Here is a 20,790-nt window from a genome sequence, read left to right as displayed (position 1 = left end):
ATTGCGTATCTCATGCTTGTTTTGTCAACATCGTGTAGGCGCTAAGACTGTGTGGTTTTTGTTTGAATTTGAGACTCTGGACTATTAATTTTATTGTAACTAGTATGGAGTACAGTTATGATGATTTGTGCTAAGTGATGAGATGTATCATTTATTTTCTGCCAATATGTATTTAGATGCCAAAAAAATAAAATATATGAAACTAGCTGAATCATTTTTATTATGCCTATTGGTACTGTTGGCTTTTATACTAAATATGTATCTTCTCTAATAATATTCTGTAGGTGGTCTGCTGATGATGAAAACTTATTATTAACAGCTCAAAATTTAAATTATGAGTTAACATCCCAAATTTAAATTATTTTTCCTATATTTTCATGAATGTTGTATAAAACTCGTAAAATCAATTCTCACTGTAGTTGTAGCATAATATAGCACATCCCAAAAGTTGGGTTAAAAAGTGGCTGGAGGAGTTTTTCACCAGTTTGTACCGACTAAAAAGTCTTCATCTTTGGCAAAACAACCAATTAAAACTTAGAAAGACATGAGAACAGGTTGCCAGGAGGAGTACTGGTGACAAAACATCTCATTAGCTTTTGAATGGAGGTTGATGGGATAGTAGAAGTGATTTTATGGCTATGATGATTGCCTGATAGCAGGGACTGGACTTAATGATCCAAGAGGTCCTTTTCAGTTCTATGTTCCTCTTCCAGTTGGTACTTCTCAGGTAGGACCTAACTAAATACAAGAATCCTGGAATATTCTAAATTAGTACATTTTACAGTGTTTCAGTTAGAGTCCCTTAACTATAATCAAGAGGCTAGCAAGGTGCTTTCTGTAATGGTTCCTCAACTCTGGAACTCCTCTGTCAAAGTGCAGATTTGTTAATCTCCTGAGTATAGCACAAAGGGATATGTACAGGAGGTGCACTCAAGAAAGTGTTGACCCAGTCTAGAAACCCAATATTGTGAATGACCTCACCCCAGCCTTGGGAATCTACTGTTTCCACACTCCCTTTACCCTGACTCGGCAATTTTTCACATCCCCCTCCTGCCAGCCCTGCAATCCCTCTGCCTCCACGGTTGTATCAGCCTTCCCACAATCCTGCTAGCCTACTTCCTCTCCCCCCATACCCTGAGTTACTTACCTCAGGATCCCTACACCACTCCTGGCAGCAGCAAATGGCTGTACATGCTGTTCCCAGAAGCAGTGAACTGCTACCAGTCTAGATTTAGGTGGTTTGTTCTCATGCTAAAACTATCCCCTTCTCCTCCCTTCCCCCACCCCCCGCCCCTTTGTGAAAGCTGTTGATGAAAGTTTGGATTGAGGTGGATATATTTGTGGGCAGCCCATTGTCAATGTTATGTTGTAACTGTTCCATATTGAAAAATTGTCCCAGAGCATCAATTAACAATTGTCCTAGAGACAATTAAACTTCATAAATTTGAATAAATAATAATAATACATATGAAGCATGTCTTTAATTCCTGAGACATTGTCTTTGGATGTCTTTGGATCTGCCAGGAGCCTAAAACCTATACCTGCTTATTATTCAGTTATGTCACCTAACTATATGTAATTATAACTACAAGTATGTATGTAAATTATCATTTGACAGTAACCTCAACATGCATTACTCAAAAAAGTAATGAATTATTTTGACACCTTGACCTTTTTTTATACATATATATTTTATATACCTGAGAAAATTGTCTTTGGCATTTCTTAGGGTAATGGCACAAGTACACATTTATTTCAATATTTTGTGAAAGAGTTTAATGATAGGGTATGTAGGGTGAATATATTCTCAGATATTCCATTGTTAGCACCATCTGTTGTGATCTGCTACTTTGCTTCTTGTCTCCTAGTATATATTGGTACATAGATTTCAGTATTATTTCTCCTTTACTGCATAGATTGAAGCAACAATTACTTGCAGCTGCATGAGAAAATAGGGACTTTCTATAGAAAGACTGTAGACAGATGTGCTTTTTATAGAAAGACTGGTTGTTGGTTACTTAATTCTGAGTTGACTCAGCTATTTCAAGGGGAAAAGGTAAAGGGAGAGAGAGAAAGGAATCTAAAAGGTTGTGGACACAAATATTTTATTACTATACTTTTGCTTTTGTCTTTGGCTAATATAGCCAGATACCTAAAGTAAGTCTCCATTTATGTGATTAAATGAAGTAACATAACATTTCTTCAGAGAAGAGAGGAAAACAATTAATGTAATGGCAAGAACAATGGTATGTGAAGGTATATTTAAAGGATGTCTACATTAATCCATGAAGTGAATATAACTTAAAGTTGGTTTAGAAAATAAATTGCATTTAGGAACTGGTGCATTCACATTTTCTTTGGCTTTCATGAATTTCGTGCTGCTTATAGAATAGTAGTCTACAGAAGCAGCTCTCTTGCTCACAAATACTTCCTTATTTTATGACCCTCTGGTCCAAGCTAGCATTTTCCACTAGTCTGTTATTCTTTCATAGTAATCATTTTATCAGCATGCCTTTTTGGGTGACTGGACCTTTATATTTAGCAAAGGCAAACAATCCCATCATTTTGAAAACAGTAGCTGTCAGTCTTCTCTCCCTTTCTGTGCTGGTAAATTGTCTTAACCTCTGTTACATGGAATAGGGAGGGGCTGATGGGATCAGGAGGGGGCTGGCAGGTCTGGTGGGGTGGGTTGGCAAGTCCATGGGGGAGGTGCTGCCTGGACCGGATTGGTAGTTGGGAGGGGGAATAGCTTGGTCACAATTGTGGGTAGGAGAAGGGGGTTAAAACCAAAGAGCCCTGGGGCTGTGGCAAGTGGCTGAGCTTCCCAAGCCCTGGGCCTGTGCCGTGAACATGTGCAGCTGTTTGTTAGGTTGGTTAACCCACTTTAGACCAGTGTAAGCCATTCTGATCTAAAGTTAGTTCACCTCTGAGCGGAACTCACTTTTCATTGAGTGCACCATTTTCAGGACAATTTAAGCCTTGTGAATGCTTGCACACTCAGCTATTTAGATTGCCCTAAGCTTGGTTAGGGTGATCTAAATGTAACACATTTAAGTACCCTCAGAATAGTCCACAGATTCCATCTCAGCCACTAATTTATACTCCTAGTTTTTTTAACACCCCAGCTTCTTTGTCCCAGTCAACTTTACATTTTCCCCTCTACTTGTCATTCTGTCTACTTCCTCCTTCTCCTCCTCCTGCTCTTTCATACTCTCTGGGTACCAACAGAAGAAGCTCCACACCTACACAATTACACCAGAGCCACAGCAGCAGTCAGAAATCATTGCCGCTTCTGTGCATTACAGCTGCCCTGGGCACCTGGCTGATTAGATATGCCTCTGTATCTAGTGCCACAACAGCCCCTGACTGTGAAAGTAAAAATTACAGGGAAAAGTCCAGTTAATGCTATACCATCCAGTCATGAAAACATGTCTTGGCATGTTTTATTTAAATTTTTGGCCAAAGCATAAACAGTAGCTTATATATTTCATTACAAGCTATTTTATATTGTTACTTCATTTCATGATTACATCATGATAATGATGTTATAATTAAGTTTTATGACTTGCATGTCAAAATACAGTCGGTAGTAACTGAAATATTTTTAATTTATTTGGTTTGTTGGATATGAACGGTCTATGCAAAGTTGTGCTATTGCATTGTATATAACCTTAAAAATACTTTCCCCATTTTTTCTAAATTAATTAGTTTAATATAGGTTGCTCAACTACAGTAATGAATATGCCCTAGTATATGTTTTCTGCATTTATATATAAACAATGAATAGCCTAAGCAGCATGATTTATACAATAGTTTGTCACTGTTGGGCAAAATTGTTTTTTATAGTGAAGAAGAGGTTAAAGGGAAGAACATATAAATATGATTACATTTCTACCATTTTAGCACAAATACATACTGTAAAAGGATATAAGGTGATTTATATTTCTAATCATCTGTCATGTTTTTCTGGAGGGAGGGGGTTGACCCTCCTCCAGAAGCAAGCTGAACTATTTCCCCTAAGTAACTTCTACCCGGCGGATACCTGTTCTCTGAGAGCATAGCAATATAATCTTTACTGAGACTGAGCATGCCAACAATATGGGATGCCTGCTTGCCAACACCTTGAGGAAGAGAAGGGGGTCTCAAGTTTGATTTCAAACAAATATCTGTTACATAGTAACAGTAGTAGTAATGCAACATATTTAATGGCATGTGGATATTGCTGCTGTTACCAGATGTATTTTCAAAGACTTGCATAATAATTTTAACTATGTCACTGCTACCTCTGAAATCTCATGTCCCACTGAATGAGTTAGAGTATGGTGGCAGTTTATAGACTACCTTCTGCCCCTTTAAATAAGTGCAGTGTACAGAAAGGCACTTCTGTGTGCTCCTTTGAAGGAACAGCTTGTTTTTATTGCAATTTTGCAGCAAAACTCCTTTATTTCTTAGCAAGAATTTACAATGGCATTTCAGTGATTTTCAGATTACTTATACCCTTATTACTGAGAAAAATAGTGAAAACATGGTCTTGGATTACTGCATATTGCAACTAAATGGCTAAGTAAATGCAATCCCATCCACAAGTACCAACTTTTATTTTTGCGAGGGAAGAAATGCTTAAGATGAAGGACATGTGAGAAGTTTTATGCATTTCAAGTGACAGCCCTCTTCCTAAGGGGAGCCAGGGCTCTTGGGACCCTATATATGTGGCACCTCTGATGCCATCTTGTCTTTTCCCTTGGTAACAAAAAGGTTTGTTTAAGCCAAATATGTAAAGGTACTTCCATTATTAAATGCAGTCACTGCACAGATTTAAATATGTTATATACCCTTAGGTGGTGGTTTTCCAGCCTGGTCTATAGCCATACTACCCAATAAATATGCCAAACTCTCAATGGAGTACCCATAGTGATATAAGTAAAGAATGTCTTGTGGCAGTTTCATTGGCTGTTGACATTCTTTACTCTCAAATCAGGATTGTGTTGAAAAAAAACTAGTGAATTGAAAAGAAGCATGCTCTAGCCACAGAAAATGCATATATTTATTCAATATGAACACTCTCACACTGTTCCACAGCTGAAGTCAGCGATCAATTAAAATTGATTTTGTAGGCCTATTATGGTGAGATTTTTGTAGTAGGCTTCATTCTAGAAGCTAAAGAGGAAGAGTTCTGCCAGGCCAAGTAGTTACAGTTTGCAAGTTAATTTTGAGTATTTTCTTCATTAGTTAGGATTTTTGCACCTGTGTGTGTTATAACTGAGCATTAGGGATCACTGTTTCAGAATGAAGTTTAGACAAGAGATAGAGAATTTGGTTCCTTGTAGAAGTATGGTAATGCAGACTACTTTGAAAAATTATCTTCAGAATATGAGATGTTCTGAGTGACACTTCTTTCACTGACTTGAAATATAACTTCCTTGCTTTCAAGTAATATTTCAATCAACATGCTCATATATGAATATGTAGTAAAAACGAACGTACGAATCAAAAGTGAATTCAGCTCTTCATTCTGTAGATTTATAGACAGTCATATGCTTAAAATATACTGGCACAAATCTAAAAATTGTGTTCCTATTTTAATCATGCATGAATTTGATTTTTTTTAAATTCAAATTAGTTATTAAGGGAAATATAAAAGGCAGTATTTTCTGAAAGAATGTGAATGCAAGATTTCCAGCACTTTTAGGCTAGGGACAGACATTACACAGAAACTGGTTTAAGTGATCAGAAACTGATTTAAACCTGTAACAGAACAGATGTTCAGTGCACATAAACCAGTTTGAAAATGCCTGAAACCAGTTTGAGATAAACCTAGTTGAATTTAGTATCAGACTTAACTGATTTGTGTCAATCCAGTTTATACGATGTCTGTCCCAGACCACTTCCTGGTTTAAGTTAAACAAGACTCTCCCAGCATCCTGGCATGCTCTCCAGGCTGGGTGGGGCTCTCTACTCCACAGCAGAACTGGCCTCTCCCCTCTGCTATAATGTTGGGATTCAGCTAGATGGGTGGTCCCATTATAAACAAGGAACCACGCAGGTGCTCCTTGGCAGGAGCTCAGGCAGAGACTGCAGGCATCTGCCTGACTTCCCCCTGCTTCCTCCCCACTTCCCTCAAAACTCTCTGCTAAGCAGGAACTGTCCCCTTCATTCTGCCTTACACCGACACCTCTCAACATTAGCTAGCATACCACATCCTGGCTATAGTTTATGCTGTGGGAGACTGGACAAAGGCAGACAGAACTGTGTCCACTTCGGGCTTTTTGGAGCTAATCAACAGGTAGCTGGTAATGTCCCTCCATTCCTTCCTTGGAAAAAGTTGTTTAAGATGAGCTTGAACTGATGAAGAGAAGCTCCTGTTTCTTTGTTTTCTTCATGGTGTGATAAACATTGAGTTATGGGTGATAAACACGGTGTTATCAACTGCTGGCCATGGGGGTACCCTTTCCTAATCGGAACATCCTGCCTGGACCTGGCCATGCCCCTCTCTGCTCAGCACTATGGAAGGGAAGGGAGAGCTGCTCTAATGTCCTACCTCCCCCCCAGCTTCTAGCCTGAGCCACTGCAGGTATGTGCCTGCATTTCTGGGATGCCTGTCAGTTACAAAGTGGTTTAGCCTAGCCAGGTTAGACTAACCTGCAAAGATTGAATCAATTCAGGCTCTGGCTTTTTTGAAAGACTGTCCCTAGCCTTTGTGTTTAGTAATATTTTGAATGGTTGACAGCAAACCTAACCCCACCTTTGCTCTCATTCCACCACTTAGAATTTCTTGCCCACCCAGCTATTGGGGTTTTGAGCAAAGCAGGTGTTGGGTAGGGGAAGGGAGGAGCTGGAAATGGTGTTCTCAGGTTTGGAAGTGGTATTTGGGGAATCCTCTGTATAGGCAGTTTTTTATTGTAAGCCATTTTGGGCTTTTTTGGTAGAGCAGTTTATATATCTAATACATACATAAGTAAAATATTAACTTTTTTGTTTGGGCTTCCTTGGCTTTTAAATGTTAATAAAAATATTATTAATGCAGTAAACATGTAGATGTAACATAAATTAGATTGATATTTTAAGGTAAATATTATTAAATGGTTATTGATGGAAGAGATAGAATGATTAATATAATTATTATGCCCCCAAATATTATTTTTTCCAGCTGATAAAGACATCAATCTGCCATTGGCTTTTTATAATGAGAGAAGAAAATTAAGGCAAGGCCTCTTAACAAAACTTCCTTAGCCTAGTACACTATGTTCTTCAAAAGTAAGGGTTACTATCAACACCTTTGTCTCATATTGCTGAATGACAGAGAGCTCCTGCCAGAATTCAGCTATATGGGAGGTCCCATTATAGACATGAAGAGGTCAAATTACCAAGCACCACTTCTCAAAATCATATTTATTTGTAAACAGAAAGAATATGGATAGTACGTAACAGAATTATGTAACTCTGACAGTATCGGGTAGGAAATATGCATTAGTAATGAACTCTGAATACTTTTATTTATAAGTGAACAATTGTAGAGACTGTGTTTTCTAGTATTACAGTTAGAGCTATGAAAATAGAGGTATTTTTAAATTTGATGATCCAAGTTGAAAAATTTAAGAAAAAATGTTTCAGTCAACACAAAGTATTTTTTGCTGAACCAAAACTGCTACAGTATCCATTATTTGATGTAAAATAAATGCTTGATTTTGATTGTTTCTAGTTCTTTTTATATTGAAAACATTTTCATCATAAAATATTTTAAAATGAAAATGTCAAAATGAAAAATGTCACGTTTGCTGGGGTTTTTCCATTAAAAATATTTGATGAATTTGGCGTAAATTTGTGAATAGCCTCAACAGGCCAGGATTTTAGCATTTCATACAACCACAGCCCCAATCCTGGTTAAATTCACTATGAGCTGACCCCTGATAGAGGTCTTATAATTTCTAAGTCTGTCTTGCACATTAGCAGCCCCTAAACTACAGTATAATTACATAAAAAGAAATGAAAAATGAAATGAAGTCTGCAGGTGCCTATTCAGGTCAGAGGGCATTTTACAACCCTAGGGGCAGATAAGGGAAAATAAGCCTAGAAGCAAAAGATTAGACTGCCAGGCATGTCTGGGTAGCAGGCTTTAAAAGAAGAGGCAGAATCATTGCAATTCTGATTAGACCCCTTTTCAGTATTTTGTCCTGGGGCCACTAAATCCAGTTCAAGTCTTTTGATTGATTTACACTGGCTTCCATAGCAGTCAAAGGATTTAGTTCATGCATTGACAATGGTGATATTATGGTTTTAACTGGAAGTTTATAACCATACACATGCAAAACAGCCATCTGAACACAATCTAACAGAAGAATATTATGTATTTGTATTTATTTATATAGTAGTTATATTTTGTGTTTGTATTTTTTTAACTAGTCTGCTCCAAGTTATGTGTAGTACCAAATGAAGTTCACTCCTAAGGTAATGGAGGAACTCAACTTTTAGCCAGATCCAGAGCTAAGATGCCATAATTCATTTACACAATTATAAATTCTGCAATTATTGGTTATTCAGGAATATGACAGAAGCATCAGAGAACTGAGTAGCCTTTTTGTTCTATGATGTCCATAAACAAATAGATTAATAGCTGTAGTTAGGTGGAGCAACAGTAACATTGCAACTTTAGACTGAATCAAGATGTACTTTTCTACTTCCCCCTGGAAATTTGAAACATTTCCAAGTTCAATGGGCTTGGAAATTTAAAAAAAATAGAATTATGAGCCACAGGCTCCACTCTCCCTTTCCCTTTCTTCTGACATGGTAAGGGGAGCGGAGCAGGATTTCAGTGCCATGAAAGCTACAGCTGCAATCTCTCAGGATTGTGGCTCCATGCACGTACCCATCTTGTGGGAGGGGTAATAGACTCAGACTCTTATTTATTTATGTATTTATATGCCATCTTCCCCCACAAAGACTCTGGGTGGCTTATAGTAAGATCACAGAATAATTTATAAAACAGGGAAATGAAAAGAGAACAAAACAACTTACAAGAGAACTAGCCTATAATCATAAACCAGAGACCACCTTTCTCAGCCTAGCTTTGTTCCCTAAAGTTAATGAGTGCTCTCAATTGCTTGCCTCTCAAAACTGGGATACTAGACCCCATGCTGGAATACAGCAGCATGCAGGGTTTGAAACATGACTGACCTGGTGACAGAGGAGAAAGCAGATATATATTTAAATATGTAAAAGTAAAAATATGGCTACATTACTATTATTAGGTGCATTGTCCCAGGCTCATATGAATGTAGCTTAGATTCCCCCAGTGTTACAGGTATTTTATGTATTCTCACTACTACTCATGTTTCTTGACAGGATGATGAAGTAGTACTTCAGTGTGTTGCCAATATCCACAAAGAACAACGAAAGTTCTGCCTGGCAGCTGAGGGACTTGGAAATCGCCTGTGCTTTTTGGAGCCAACATCAGAAGCTAAAGTAAGAATTACTGCAATAAATAGTTTCAGCTAAAGTAACTCATGTATGAATGTTAACCCAATGAAAAAGCATAAGTAAATATAATATACCCTTTAGTGTATGTAATATAAATGTGAACTATTGAAGCGGCATTTCTAATCCACAGCGTTTATCTGAATTGTATATTCTCAGGCTGGAGCTTTTGCTGCCTACTGCCTTTTAAATGATAAAGGGGATTGCATGGCTGAAGCACCATAAATTGTATTGAGAATATGGACCTTAATATAAATCTGTTTTTTTGCTATTTTATTAAATTATCACAAAGGCTTTTAGTTTTCAGTTAGCTTTAGGAGGCAAAACATTGGGACAGTGCAAACTTTGCTGCAATTTTGTAGATAATTCTTTACCATTTCCAAATACATATCCCTGTTAGAACACTAACATTTTACAAAACAGTTTAAAATTTCACCTTTCCTGAACTGTTTAGTAATAAAAAAACTTTTTCCTACTATTATACAGATTTACAGGCCTAAAACCTGGGACCAACTATGCTAGTATCATCATCTCCTCTCAGTGATTGACGTTAAGTACTGCTTCCAGCAAAGCTGACTTGGCAGACAGTTACAAACCCTTGGAGAGAATTTTAAAGTAATGGAAAAAGTATTAAAGATGGTGGATGTGAAACAGAAAGGAGAGGGGAGGATTATGAGGAAAGACTAAGGAAAATTACAGATGAGAGAGCTAATGAGAAGAGTTTTGGGGGAGAGGAAGTTAGAGAAAGAAAAGAGGTACTGGCAGAATATCTGACAGCAGTATTTAATAAAGGAGGCTTAAATTAGCAGAATTAGAAGAATACAGTAGAATGAATTCCTGTTTGCATCATTTTATATCTTCCTATATTTTGCACCCTAATTCCTTTCTTCTTCCTGCTCTCCTACCACTTTTCCCTTTCTCTCTTTGCTTTTATAGTGGTATTTCTCTGCATTTTTCCTGATGATGTTACTAGATATACATGGATTTTAAACCAGGGATTAGGAACATATTGAACACACAATGGACCACTGTGTAAGGTCCTTGCCCTACTTTCCAGGAGGGAAAGTTATGCTACATTTATATTTGCATTTCTTTTCATCCCAGAAATTGAGCACAGTAATTTCCCTTATGGAGTAGATGAGGTGACCCTGGAGGTCATTTCTAACTTTCTGATTCTGTGATTCTGAGTGGAGAGTTGTAGGAGTTCAGATACCTTAACCACAGACTATAAATACAGTGTAGTTATTCTTACTGAAATGTAGTGAGATTTGCAGGATCAGAATGTTAAAGTGAAATATTAAAATCTAATTAGGAAGAATCAAGAAGACAAAAGGTTTGGAGGAGGAGGTAGAAGGGGGAAAAAGCTTGCCATGTCAAAATAGAATGACCTTTTCTAAGTGACTGATGGCAGGAGGCAAAATTGTGGGACTGTGCATTAGAGCCCATTGCTCCTTATTACTGGTGAAAGGGGAACCCAGGATTGGATATACATGTATTTTTAAACCAGGGATTAGCACCCCCCCCCCCCCGCACCAGCAAGAAGCAAGTTCCTATGACTGGGAGCCCCAGACACCCCAACTGAGGGGCTCCTAGCAATCCATCCTTCCTGGGGGGGCATGAAACCCCCAGGGCAGAAGGAATGCCACTGGTGATCTCCCCACCCTGGGGGTTCAGGAAATCCCCAGAGTTGGAGCATCCCTACAGGGGCAGAATGGTTTATTTGGCAAGGGGGGTGCACACAGCTGGGTAGGATGTGGGGGAGACAACAGGGGGAGCAGGAAACCTGTAGCCTGCTCCCACACCACTTGTCCCCTGTGCAGGTGCCTTGCCTCCCTGCCTCTCCTACTCTGTCTCCCCTGCAGCCTACCCCACCCCTACCCCCGGCTGCCCCTTCCTCCTTACCCTCTGCTCTGGTTTCATTCCATCCAGCACAACTCAGCCTGGCCAAGAGCTGCCACTGCTACTGAAGAGTGTTGCAGCAAGGAGCAGAGCTGCAGCAGAAGATAACGATGGGGTGGGTAAGGAGTGGTAAGGGAGCAGGGCATGAGGGAGCAGACTTCAGGGGGGAACAGGGGATGGAAGGCAGGTACAGGCACAGGGACAGGCAGCAGGGGTTTGCAGCAGGGAGGACAGATGGTGGGGGGAACAGGCACAGGTGTGAGGGGACAAGGAAAAAGTGTTTGGCCCCTCAACCCCCAATGCTACTTTCCTCACCATAGTATTGGGGGGAGGAGGAATTTAAGATGAACTTCCACTAATTAGGTTCTATACATGGAAAATTATAATGAATGTATTATTTTCCATGCATATAACCTAATTTTCAGAGATTCTTTATTGCTGGAAGGTAGATTATAAATTGTAAATAAGTACAAGTGAATTTACCTGCTTTGCAGTTATTTTTCCTGTTGCTTCATCATGCTGGAGGGTAAGCAGTAGGTGTAGGCAGAGGCTGTGGGGAGTAGGTAGGGCAGACACAGAGGGGGCAATGCCAGGGAGTATAGGCAAGGGAGCAAGCAATGTGTGTGTGGGGGGGACAAATTTAACATGATGTTCCAATCATTAGATTATATATATGTAAAATTATAACAAATTTATAAATTTTCCATGTGTAGAATCCAATGGTTCTACACATGGAAATCTTAATGATTGCAATGTTCTCTTAAATTCAGAGTCCTCTTAGATTCAAGTAAATATGGCACAGTAGAAATACTTACAAAAGCAGCACACAAGATAATGGTTAAATTATACAGCTCACTTCTCCCATTCTATTTCTGACAAGCTAATAGATGGGAAGTCCAAGAAAAAAAATTAAGTTTCCAGAAAACAATATTATATGAAACAGGAAGTGCAAGATAAAAAGCAGACAGAAAGGAGAAAATGAAAGACTAAAATGATGTGAAGTTACCTAATGTTCATGCTGAAGAGGAGGAAATATTTCCAAGACAGACGTCTGTTCTGAAGTTTCAATCTGTAATCATTGCATGGCCCACCTATAAAAGAAACAAATATGTTGCTATCAAGTGCATGCATAAAATCAGGGAATACTCTGAGTCTGAGAATGTGATGTTTGAGACTATCAGAATAAATGAAGCCATGTGTTTTCTGGAGTGGTTTCTGTATCTGGCTTCTGCATGTGATTTGTCATGTAGATGATTCGAGATGTAGTTGAATTTATTTATTCACTGAGCAAAACTCCTCCCATACCTGCAACAAACATGCTTTTCTAGTACATTTTTTGTCTCATAGCTAGACTGTCTTGGGCCAAAACTAGTGTCCATCTACCCTTGATACAGAGATATAGAAGAGAGAATAAGATGTACATGAAGCTGAATAATTATGATCACAAGTACAATACCCACATTTCCAAATTTTTGATGTTTTTATTTTGGTAAAGTCTTGACCCTGAAGTCTGTGTATTATCCTCTTCCCTTGATTTTAATCTTCTTTTTGCAATTCTTAGAATCATAGAAAACAGGGCTGGAAGGGACTTGTGGAGGCCATCTAGTGCAGTTGCCTGCCTGAGGCAAGATCATCCCTATCCAAACCATCTCATACAAATCTTTGTCCAACATTTTACTAAAACTGCACAATCAACCCTGCCACACAGCTGCAAGGCAGAGCACCCTAACTTGCCACAAATAAAGCAAGGGGACAATGTTGGTCAGTGTTTTGCTAGTATGTTGATCCTGTTAATGAGAATGGCTAGCAACACATGACAATCTTTTATTTAGCACTCATCTGAGTACTTTTGCTCACTATTTCCAAATTTTCAGTAGGCAAAAATATGCCATTCTATGGTTGTTCATAGCTTGGAAAAATATTTCCCAGTGAATTCTGAGACTGACCCTGCTTATACTGTTTTTCCAGCAATGGTCACAGTTCAGCTCCAGGGACATCAATAGCTGCTCTTACTGTCATCCTCCATCGTTTGTGTTTCCTTGTATCACTTTTTCATCCGATTATTTTCTGTAGATGCTGACTACACAGTAGCCCATGACTACTGCATAGTAGTGTTGTGTTGAAGAAAGCATGACACGATGCTATTGCGCGGTAGTCTCAGGCTACTGCTCAGTCAGCATCACGAAAAAGTTGTTTGGCAGAACTACTGTTCAGTAACTCTAGTTACTGCGCAGTCATTTAGTAGTTGTTTATACAAGTACTGAATGACTGCACAGTAACAACTGCACAGTCAACATCTCATGTACATGTGGCCACTGAATAGTTGTTCAAAAAGTGTGTGGCATATGCTGACCTTCTTGGGTAGCAGCAGCATATACAGAGAAAACTCTAACGCTAGCTAGTTGACAACCTCTATACCACGGGTCAGAGGCATAACAAGGTAACTCTGTTCCTGGGGCAGTGGTGGCACATGGGGCAGGAAAAGCTCTGGCTTGGCAACAGTGGTTGCATGGCCAACAAGCAATAGTGACTGCTATTATATTTGCACTCCTCTCCCCCAGGTTCCAGTTACCCCTGCCTCTCAGGTTGTGCCATTGCCACAGGTTACACCTCATTCCTCTGTTCAGAAGAGTTCTCTTGAGTTTTTGGGAAAGCAGCAGCTTGGGAGAAAACATTAGTAGGTGTTATCTGCGTACAGAAACCTCCCATGACAAAAGTTCAGTATGTTTTATGGCTCTGTGATTAAAAGAGGGGACTGAAAGTTGGGACCTCTGCTTTCTACTTAGTTCTGCCACTAACTTTGAACTTTAACTTTGTTATTCTGTTTAATTTATTTAGAAGTATTCTTTCAAGAACAATTCTGTATATAGATGCAAATTTCCAAACACTTAGTATATATTCAGAAGGCACTAAACAGATATGTAGAGTTGGATTTGAAGATACCTGGAGTTAAAACATGTATTTATATTTGTGAGCAGATAAACACATTTAATATGAAGTTGCGACCCTATATATCTACTTGTCTACTCAGCATTCTTCTCTCTATTCAGAAAACAGCTAACTTATTCATTTTAAAATCTCTTATAAGAGTATTATAAGAGGAGTTTCATATTTAGGTGTTTGACTGTACATCTACACTCTAAGATTCAAGGGGACAATTATGATGTAGTAGACCCATCTGTTGTCTTGTATACAGAGCCCTTATGCTTCAGTCCAGATTCTGGAGAAAAATATCCTGTACAAAATATTTAATTTCACCTTAGATCTTCAAGTGGCAGGGAGCCTATCACATAGCTTGGAAAAATATTGTAGTGTTCTAAATATCCTCAATACAAGGAAATGTGTTTTAGATAAATTCAGCTCTGAAATAATTTCAGCTTCCAGCCACTGAATGTTTGGAAAGCACTGCCCTCAAAATCAGATATCTTATCCATGTGTACAAACTGACTGGGTCACCTCTCAGCCTTCTCTTTCATCAGTTGAATAAACATGAAAACGTGCAGCATAAGGATAGTTTTCTAGCCCTGGGATCCAAGCTGTCTTTTAAACTATTGACTGTATTTCCATATTCTTCTTGAAATTTGGACCCCAAAACTAGTTATATTCTAGTAGTAAACTTATTAATGCTGTGTTCAGAACTGAAGTAATTTCCCTACTTCTACTTGATATCCCCCCTTCTATACATCAGTTCTGCCTTTAATTAATGAATAAAAACATATATATTGCTTGGAGTCAAAAGAAAACTGTTGCAGGAAAGGAATTACAGGTACTTAAGATATTTTACAAAAATCTTGTAAAGTGACAAACCTAAAAGCTCTTTTAGAACCATAGAGAGCTAAAGACATGAATTTAGTATACAAAAGTAGCTAAAGATGTTCCTAGGGGGTTTTGCCAGTTTTCTTCACAAGATGAGAAGGGTAACTTCAAAATTTAACTACAGCTAACTAGAATGGCCAGTTTTCAAAGGGCTTAAGGCAAAACTGACCTGTATACATTTTACTACATGTGCAAATTGTACACCTGGTCATATATATCAATCAGTTATGAATAGATGCGTAGGTATATTCGGTTTTGCCTACATGCATTGCAAAACTTTTTTGAAAATGTGATGCCTAATCTTTTCCAGTTAATGATATGAATAGGGAATATATAATTCAGTGGAATTTACTTAACTATGATAAGGAAATCATTCTTTTGATTTTGTTTGAACCTTTTAAAAATGTTGAATGTCTTCTATGTAAAGGGACATTAGATGTATTTACTTTTTCAGGAGAAGATTCTTGTATCTCTTAATACTTGTATATACCTGAAAAATGCAGTGAAGTATAAAGGAGGAGATTATTACAGTTTCATAGTTTTATAGTTGGTAGGGTTGGAAGGGACCTGAGGAGATCATCTAGTCCGACCCCCTGCCATGGCAGGAAAGAGTACTGGGGTCAAACGACCCCGGCCAGATGTTTGTCCAGCCTCCTTTTAAAGACCCCCAGGGTAGGAGCCAGCACCACTTCTTTTGGAAGTTGGTCCCAGCCACCCTGACAGTGAAGTAGCGCTTCCTAATGTCTAGCCTGAACTACCCTCCACTAGCCTGTGTCTGTTGTTTCTTGTAACTCCCGGGATTGCTCAGGGGAACAGGGACTCTCCCAATGCCTGCTGGTCCCCCTTGACTAGTTTGTAGACTGCCACTGGATCCCCTCTCAGCCTTCTCTTTTGGAGGCTGAACAGGTTCAGGTCCCTCAGCCTCTTCTCGTAGGGCCTACCCTGCTGACCCCTGATCATGCGGGTGGCCCGCCTTTGGACCCTCTCCATATTGGCCACATCCCTCCTGAAGTGCGGCGCCCAGAACTGGACACAGTACTCCAGCTGCAGCCTGACCAGTGTCACGTAGAGGGGGAGGATCACCTCCTTGGACCTGCTTGAGATGCATCTGTGGATGCACGACAAGGTCTGGTTGGCCTTCCTGACCACGTCCCCACACTGTCAGCCCATGTTCATTGTGGCATCAATGATGACTCCAAGATCCTTTTCTGTCTCAACACTGGCGAGAAGGGAGTTCCCGAGCCTTTAGGTGTGCCACTGGTTCTTCCTCCCCAGGTGCATTACCCTGCACTTGTCAGTGTTGAACCCCATCCTGTTCTCTTTGGCCCACCCCTGTAACCTGTCTAGATCTGCTTGCAGCCTGTTTCTTCCTACTAGCATGCCCACTTCACCCCACATCTTAGTGTCATCTGTGAACTGGAACAGGGTGCTTTCTACCCCCTTGCCCAAGCCACTGATGAAGATGTTGAATAGTGCGGGCCCAAGGACCAAGCCCTAGGGAACCCCACTGCCCACATCCCTCCAGGTTGAATAAGACCCATCCACCACCACCTTCTGGGTGTGGCCCTCCACCCAGTTAGTGACCCATTTGACCAAGTAGGCATCAACACCACTGTTTCCTAGTTTTGTACTGAGAATGGGGTGAGAGACTGTGTCGAAGGCCTTCCTGAAGTCCAGAAAGACTATATCCACTGCAACACCTGCAGCCAAGGACTTGGTGACCTGGTCATAGAAGGCCACCAGGTTGGTTTGACAAGACCTGCCCCTAATGAACCCATGCTGGTTGTCCCTGTGCATAACCTCCCCTGCTGGCCCTTCCTGGACATGTGCCAGGATAATTCTTTCAAAAAGCTTCCCCAGGACCGAGGTAAGACTCACGGGCCTATAGTTTCCTGGGTCCTCCTTCCTTCCTTTTTTGAAGATGGGACCACATTGGCTCTTTTCCAGTCCTCCAGCACATCACCCGAGCGCCATGAGTGCTCGTAGAGCTGTGCCAGAGGTCCTGCAGTGACCCCTGCTAGTTCCTTCAGCACTCTGGAGTGGAGATCATCAGGGCCTGTGGATTTAAATACATCTAGTCCTTCCAGAAGTTCCCTGACAAGGTCCTCATTAACCCTAGGCCTGGGTGTGCCACCCATAGGGCCCTCGGGGGGGCCAGTGGGGGAGATATCTGGGTCCCTCCTCAGAAACACGGAGGCAAAGAAATTATTGAATATGTTGAACAATTATAATATTGTTAAAAATAGGAACAAGTCTTAGGAAGAGCATTGTTGCCAGTGTTGCCAGTTTCACAATATTTCTGGTTGTTTTAAAGGTCCCGAAAGCAAGTAATTAAGTGAGAATCTCAGGTTTAGTTAAAAGAAAAAAATGTAACTATTTCTTATTGGGGCAGAGAAAAGCTAGAACAGTGCATCCTTGAAGCTCAAAAATTAGAAGGTAAATTAAAAGAACTGTAAATGTATGTTTTTAAGCCAATTCCATGACTTTTTGGAACCTGGCAGTGTGACAGACTATATAATATTTATGTAAAGATGTACACCTACAGTTTAATAAATGATGTACAAATGTTACCTGTAGTAGGTATGCTACCGTTTGTGGTGGGAATTAAAAAAAAACCAACTGAGTGTCTCATGAACATATCACACATTCTATGAGCTAAAGAACAATATGGTTTATTATTATGAATTAGTTTCCATATCAAGCATAACAATGTTTGGTACAAAGAGAGCCAGTAATAAAGTAAAGGAGGACAAGGGTCTTAAAGTAGGATTGCAAAGAGGAAAAGTATCTTAAGTTTTTAAAAGAAGAAATACATTTCCGAATAAAGACGGGGACACCAGGAGGGAAAGGGGAACACCAATTGTAATGATTTGAAGAGAGAGTAATGGTAGGTCAAAATGGGAAAATATGTGGATGGAAAGGAAATAAATAATAATGAAGTAAAAGAGTAGGGTAGAATAAATCCTTGAATTAAAAAATCTTGAAGTAAGAAATCACTTGTTGATTTGGCGTTTTGTTTTTTAGACTGTTGTGACTCATTTTAGTGGTCAATTAGGGGTCTGCTTATTGGAAGAAATGGAACAAGCACCCAGCTCTATCTGATTCTTTTAAGGCTTCAGGAAGTGTCTAGTTCACAGTGATCATACTCCCTGACTAACCATAGTTGTTAGCATAATATTTCTGAATTGCATCATATCATCTTATTTGCATAGTATCATTTTAATAACATAATGCATGCCATTACAACAATAAGACCTTAGTAATATTGATGTGGTATTCGTTTTAGATAGACATGCAAAAAGAATTAAATCATACTTGCTGCTGGGGACTCATCCTCAGTTAAGATATCTACTGCCTGGCTGCTGTTGGGCCTTCTTTTATTCTTCCTGTCCTCTGGAATTTTTTCATGGAGAATAATCACCAATAAATTAGTTCTTCTTTTTCTGTGCCTTCATTAGGAAATCAGTGCATGTCCTTTGCTTGTATTAGTTAATACACAGTAAAATCACTGTGGTAATGGCATAGCTTGTAGCTCTCCAGTAAGTTCCCGTAAGGTCAAGTGAATGTCTTTGTATCCTAAGCACTATATTCCTACTCATTTCATGCAGAGTTACCAACTTCTTTTTCTTTTCTATTATTTTGCTGTCATCCAGCAAATTCTAGTTAAGAATAATTTTCTTTTCTGAGTAAAGATGCGAATAGAGCTTATATACAGTCATTACATTTAAATTGACCTGCCTAGAGCTAGGTCAGTCTAAATGCCTAATCCTACAGGGATTCACCTGTATGAGGTAAAGAGCTGAACTAACTTCGATTGGGAACAGTTTAGCCCAATCTTTTGAAGGCCTGTACACATTTAGAGTGCAGCCTCAGGGTTGGGAAAGCCCAGCTATTCACCCAAGCCCTAGGGCTGCACTCTTCCTACCACCCCACCCATGAATGGGTTATTTTTAGTCCTCTCAACACCTACCCCTGGAGGACAAGCCCCCACCTCCCATCCTGCCAGCCCTTCTTCTGGAGCTGCCAAACCCTCCTCATGGCCCACTAGCTTCCCCAACCCCCAACACCACCACCTAAGTTACTTACTCTAGTTTCCCTATGCAGATCACAGGATTAGTGTATGCCTGTCCATGCTGCTCCTGGTCTACATTCACACAGCTTAACGTGAGTGTCTTGAATGTAGACGAGGTGCAGAAACAACTGTATGTGCCTAGGAAGAGTATAAAGTGGAGTCTTTTTCTGAGAGGTCACACCAAAGGCAAATTTCCAGAATTTTTTCCCTTTTCTATAGTGGCCCACAAAAATGCTTGAAAAATGTCAGGTCCAAGAAAATATGCTCTTTTGGGAAGTAACCATCTCCTTGTTATATCTGCATAACAGTACAATGTACTTGGGACCTCTGTATGATACCCAATGCATACAGTAGAAGCTGGAGAGGCTCATTTGCAAGTCTGTTGCGCTTGTGTCATGGCTGAGTAGTCAGCTAGTACTATGTACTCCACTTAGAAATAGTGACACACTGATCAGTGCACTCAATGCAATATCTGCTGAATATGTTTTTCAGAATACTCTGAATCAGCAGTGCTGTTCAGAGTATTTGTCCAAATTCAGTTACTGCAAACATTTGGAGCATTTGGAGAAAATGCCTGCATCCATATGCTGATTTCCTTCCCTGTATTTTAGTATTTATATTTAACATGCTTAGAAATGAAGGCAAAGATATGTATAAGCTCTTGGCAGACTATGGCACTGCTCTTTGTTCATGGAAAATAAAGGAATCAACATGACTAGAGAGACGCTTGCTAATTGAAACATTTATCTTGCTTGCTTTTAACAAGTCTTTTGGCTTGTTTTCAGACCAAGCTACATTGAGCAAGGTTCCGTCTTTACTTTTGGTTTTGGTCCCCAAATCCTTATATTTATTTTTAAAAATGTTAAGATTAATAGTGGAATACATAATAGGAAATCCACCAAGTACTGTAGGTCTTAATGTTGTTGTTTTATGTAAAAAAGGTAAACAAGTGGGAAGCCATGTTAGAAAAACATGACAATAGTTTACACTGTTCAGCTCACAAAAGGAGCCTTTTACCCAAAATGTATATACATAGGAAATTAGCACAGTAGTTTATTCTCATACATAATGAAGTGTTTTGAAGTGGTGAGTGGATATATGATTTTGTGGTCTTTGGTATCTGATTTGGAAGTAGAGTTGATGCCCATTATCAAAGTACTAATGACTTGTTTATATTCATAAAGGTTTCCACACTGCAGAACTTGAAAGCATCTGCCCTGCTTTCCTCTGCCAAAAGTTTTTGATAGCAAAGCTGCTATTCCATTATTCAGAATAAAACACAAATATATGCATATTTTTTACCCTTTATATAAAACTCTGTTGCAATATAACATGTATTGTTAAAATACATCTTTTAACATCTAATTTACCCGATCAGATTCACCAGATACCTGCCAGACCTGACCTCTTACACTTTTCTTCCCCCCACCCCTTCCTGCCCTCTCCTCCCCTCTATTTCTGCCCTTTGTCTTTCTAATTTCCAGGTATTTACTTTTTCAGTCAGCCTCTTTTCTACCTTGAATTACTACTAC

The 20,790-nt window shown here is 39.5% G+C and overlaps 1 protein-coding gene across 1 annotated transcript in view; it reads left to right on the top strand.

The window, feature by feature from the left end:
* Positions 1–20,790, top strand: part of RYR3 (ryanodine receptor 3) — a 557,273-nt gene that overhangs the window by 110,656 nt on the left and 425,827 nt on the right. Inside the window, exon 2 of the mRNA XM_059723007.1 lies at positions 9,340–9,459. Coding sequence (XP_059578990.1) covers positions 9,340–9,459 — 120 coding nt within the window. The remainder of the gene's footprint in view (positions 1–9,339; positions 9,460–20,790) is intronic.

Source organism: Alligator mississippiensis, chromosome 2 (genome assembly GCF_030867095.1).
Source record: "Alligator mississippiensis isolate rAllMis1 chromosome 2, rAllMis1, whole genome shotgun sequence".
NCBI lineage: Eukaryota > Metazoa > Chordata > Crocodylia > Alligatoridae > Alligator > Alligator mississippiensis.
Note: the sequence above shows the minus strand (reverse complement) of the source record. Positions and strands in the feature narration are given on the sequence as shown.